This window comes from Rhipicephalus sanguineus, chromosome 3 (assembly GCF_013339695.2).
Source record: "Rhipicephalus sanguineus isolate Rsan-2018 chromosome 3, BIME_Rsan_1.4, whole genome shotgun sequence".
Taxonomy (NCBI): Eukaryota; Metazoa; Arthropoda; class Arachnida; order Ixodida; family Ixodidae; genus Rhipicephalus; species Rhipicephalus sanguineus.
In genome coordinates, this window is record NC_051178.1 from 75714227 (window position 1) to 75717766 (window position 3540).

At 48.6% G+C, this 3540-nt stretch overlaps 1 protein-coding gene across 1 annotated transcript; it reads right to left on the bottom strand.

The window, feature by feature from the left end:
- Positions 1-269: 269 nt before the first annotated feature.
- LOC125757615 (uncharacterized) lies at positions 270-2727 on the bottom strand. The gene has a single exon (XM_049413233.1). It carries the CDS (start codon positions 1690-1692, stop codon positions 514-516), a length of 1179 nt encoding a protein of 392 aa, XP_049269190.1. The 5' UTR covers positions 1693-2727; the 3' UTR covers positions 270-513.
- Between the last annotated feature and the right edge of the window lie 813 nt (positions 2728-3540).

Here is a 3540-nt window from a genome sequence, read left to right on the forward strand (position 1 = left end):
TGCCCGCGCGCTCAACGCGCGCCGCGCGTTGAGCGCGCGGGCCTTTCAAAGATGCTGTTGCAAGTAATGATTTAGATAACTGACTGTGACGATGGCAGATAAAACGCCATTTCAAGCATTAAAAGGGATTGGTTGCCGCTGCAAGACTTCTGTGACGTTGAGTCTGCGCAGCTAAAAGCTTTCTTTTGCGTATCCCTGCAGTGTTCTGTAGTGCAAGGCGACGGCTTACTTAAAAATAAAATATTACCGGACTTCTGGACGAGGAAAATAAACATAGTAAATATTTATTGCACATCATGTTGTTAGTAAGAGCTATTGCACATCATGGAATACAGGGTAAAATAATGAAAAAAGAAATACGCACATTTACATATGCTCGTGTGTAGTTAAAAACAATGAAACATTGCACGCAGACAGTGCATCGTTTGGCACTAAGTAATCAGAGACATACAATCACTTTCCACTAGGTAAAAAAAAAATCAATCGAGCTTAGAGTTACGTACAATATCAAACTCAGAGCACGCGTCTAAGCTTTAGCAACTTTATTCTTTCCTGTTTAGCGTTTCGCTTGCTGTTTTGGGCCTTGACATGAAAGTGGAGCCTAGAAAGCACATAAAACTTGATAATTTTGTTCGTGAGGGACATACAGTGGTCAGGGCAGCCAACAAGTGTAAGCTTCCTTAACTGCAAGAAGGAAACCATGTCCATGATGCTGTCAGGTTTGACTTCTCTCAAACTGAAGCAGTGGGTAAAAGTGTTCTCGAGAGTGGTCACGAGTGCGTTGAGCTTGGCTGATGGGTACATCAGGCCTCCTCGGTCAACAGCAGCAGTGAGGGATGCTGCAGCTGGAGATGAATCGTTCTCGCCTTGTAGGAGCTGCTGGCTGCACTCTGCACATTTGGTGCTTGCAATGCTTTTTCTTGCCACGTAGCCAGCCATGTAGTATATGAGTCTGGAATCGCTGCTTTGCACGACCATGTCAGCATGCTCGGTGCCGTGGCCGTAGTCACTGAGTACTTCATGTGCTTCGGCGAGGTTTCCTGCGTCGAGAAGCTCATCTAACTTCCTCTGAGGAGCGAGATCCTTTCCGTTGTCAGCTCCTAGCAGACTTCTCAGCAGTCCTGAGGACACATTGCTTCCTTTCGGTGGCTTTGCCAAATTCTGGAAGCTCAAAGTGTTGACCGAGATGAGGAACTGGGAGGCAGTCGGATGATCATTGCATCCAGACATTTGTCGGACGATTCCAAACAGCCTCTCTAGGGGGTCCTGACTCAAGCGGCATGTCATCATATAACTGAAGTTCAACTTCGTCGTCAGGTAGCGGAGGAGGTGTAGCGTGCTTGACAAGGTAACACGAAGTCCCTCGGCTGTACTGCGGCTAAGGAAACCTCCGGAGCCAGCAGCTGTTTCCCAGTCGTCCAGGTAAGCCAAGAAGTTTTGAATGCACTTCTCTTGCGTCCCTCCAGGCTTAAGTGCACCTGAGCTGCACCTTGAAGTCATGGCCTCAATGAGCCTTCTCATTCTTTCCACAAAGCTGACAGTCGCCGCCGTGCTCCCATGCTTTTCTTCGATGATTGCATTGTACAAGAAAAGGCCTCTGAGGACTTCATCACTGTAAAGCCGCACTGCTAAATTTACCCTCATTTTCTCAAAGCCATTGGGATGCACGACCGATTTGCTAATATGAGGCATGGCTTTGAGAGTCGTGTCATGCTGTTCATCAAGCTTCCGGGCGCAGTCAATGGGGTCAACACTGGCATGGCCTTCTGGCAGTTTCACGCCCGTTCAAACAAAAGTATTCCTCACACATTTAACAAGGTGTGGGAAGTCCGAGATGAAGTGCAGAAAACGTTCTGGGTCTGTAGGGTGTTGCCTTCTACAGACTGTGTTTTCTTTCGTGCCGTGTATGCCGAATGAGTGCCACATACTTCTGTTCCACGCAGCTCCATCAGTGGTGATAAAGTCGACGTGCAGACCGGCGTTTTCGCACATGACCACTGATTCGAGGATTATTTTTCCTAACGTCTCGGACTTCACATTGCTCCGTGATGCGAACACACCAATAATCTGGTGCCACGTGCCTGTAAAAGGCACGAACAACACTACAAGGCCATGGTCGCATGCTACGGAGCGCTCACTCTCTGGCGTGAACTTCCCAAGGTCCACAAAACCTTCGATGGTGGCATCGGGTCCCAAGCTCAAGTGTTCGGATAGCTTAATCTCATCAATTAACAGTCCACCATGGCGCTGGAACAAGTCCATAGATTTTGTTTTTTCCGCTACAGCAGCAAACGTTTTTTCGCTCAGGCCGAACCCACTCCTGTAACGCTTGAGATATCGACGCAGTGATGTTCGAGATGGCAACGCCATGATGTTGTTTTTGCGTATGTGCTCATAGAGGCGGGGGCTTTTCATGCACATAATCAGGCACTCTAGAGCCCATTCACTTTCGTACTTCATTCCTTTCGTGGATTTTCTCTTTGCCGCTGCAAAGCACGCCTTGACTTGTTGCTGTTGCTTCATGGGTAGGGCTTTCACCGCTTCTTCAAATGCTGCAGAATCATTCCGTGCATTCTTTTCTTTCATTTGCTTCATGAGTGATTTAGCCTGCAGGACACTCAGGCGACTCCTTTTCGCTTGCGCTGTTCGCAGCTTAAGCCTGTATGAAAGCCTTTGGGAGTGAGCCCCATTTTTGCCTTTTCTTCGCCTGTACGTTTCTTGATTCTGGAGCAGTCTCCTCAGGTGCTTGCACTGTGGGCAGGCTTTTTCTGGCGCTGGAGCAACCCCACGGCAAGATGGGCTGAAGGTTCTGTCGCCAAAAGTCTTCTCCTTATACTTTGAATTTACTCCAAATTCACCAGTTTTACCAAACCCTCTGCATGGAATCATAGAGTCGACGTCACGAAGCAACTCTTCTGCCATTTCGATGTTGGTAACGTCAAGGGTCTTAATTTTTGTGGCTTGCACAAAAACTGTCGCTTGAAGTTTATTTTCATTTGATGACATCAGCACATACTTGTCGAAAGTCAACTTGTCACCATCTAGTGCGCAAACTGTGAACACCGTGACGTTGTCGGCTCCAGCAATTAGATGTCGAGCCCAGTAAGCGCTGGGAAGACCACACTTGCGAACGTCAGGAATTGCGGGCGCGTTCAAAGCACGTACTAGGTGGCTATCGCTTTCTGTGCTGTCACCTGCCTCCTCGCAAGCAGACGTACTTGGTTCCTGGCGCCGACTTTTCGATGGCAGGCCGCAAGTAGATGTTCTCGACATCCTTTTCTTCGGCACTTTCTTTGAGAGATAGGCGGGAACATTTGGGAATATGGTTGGCACCGCGTCGAATTTCAGCACCGGTTTCCCTCGGGGAATCTGTACAGTTTCGCCGTTGATCACGTGCGTGTAAAAACGCTCAATAAACTGTTCGTCGAAATGACGTTCACATAGCGCCGACTTCGCGTCCAACGACTTGTCGGCACGGGGTACGGCTCGTCGCCAAGCTTCGAAGAGGGCAGGGTCTTTGGGAACCGAAAAAAGAGAGAC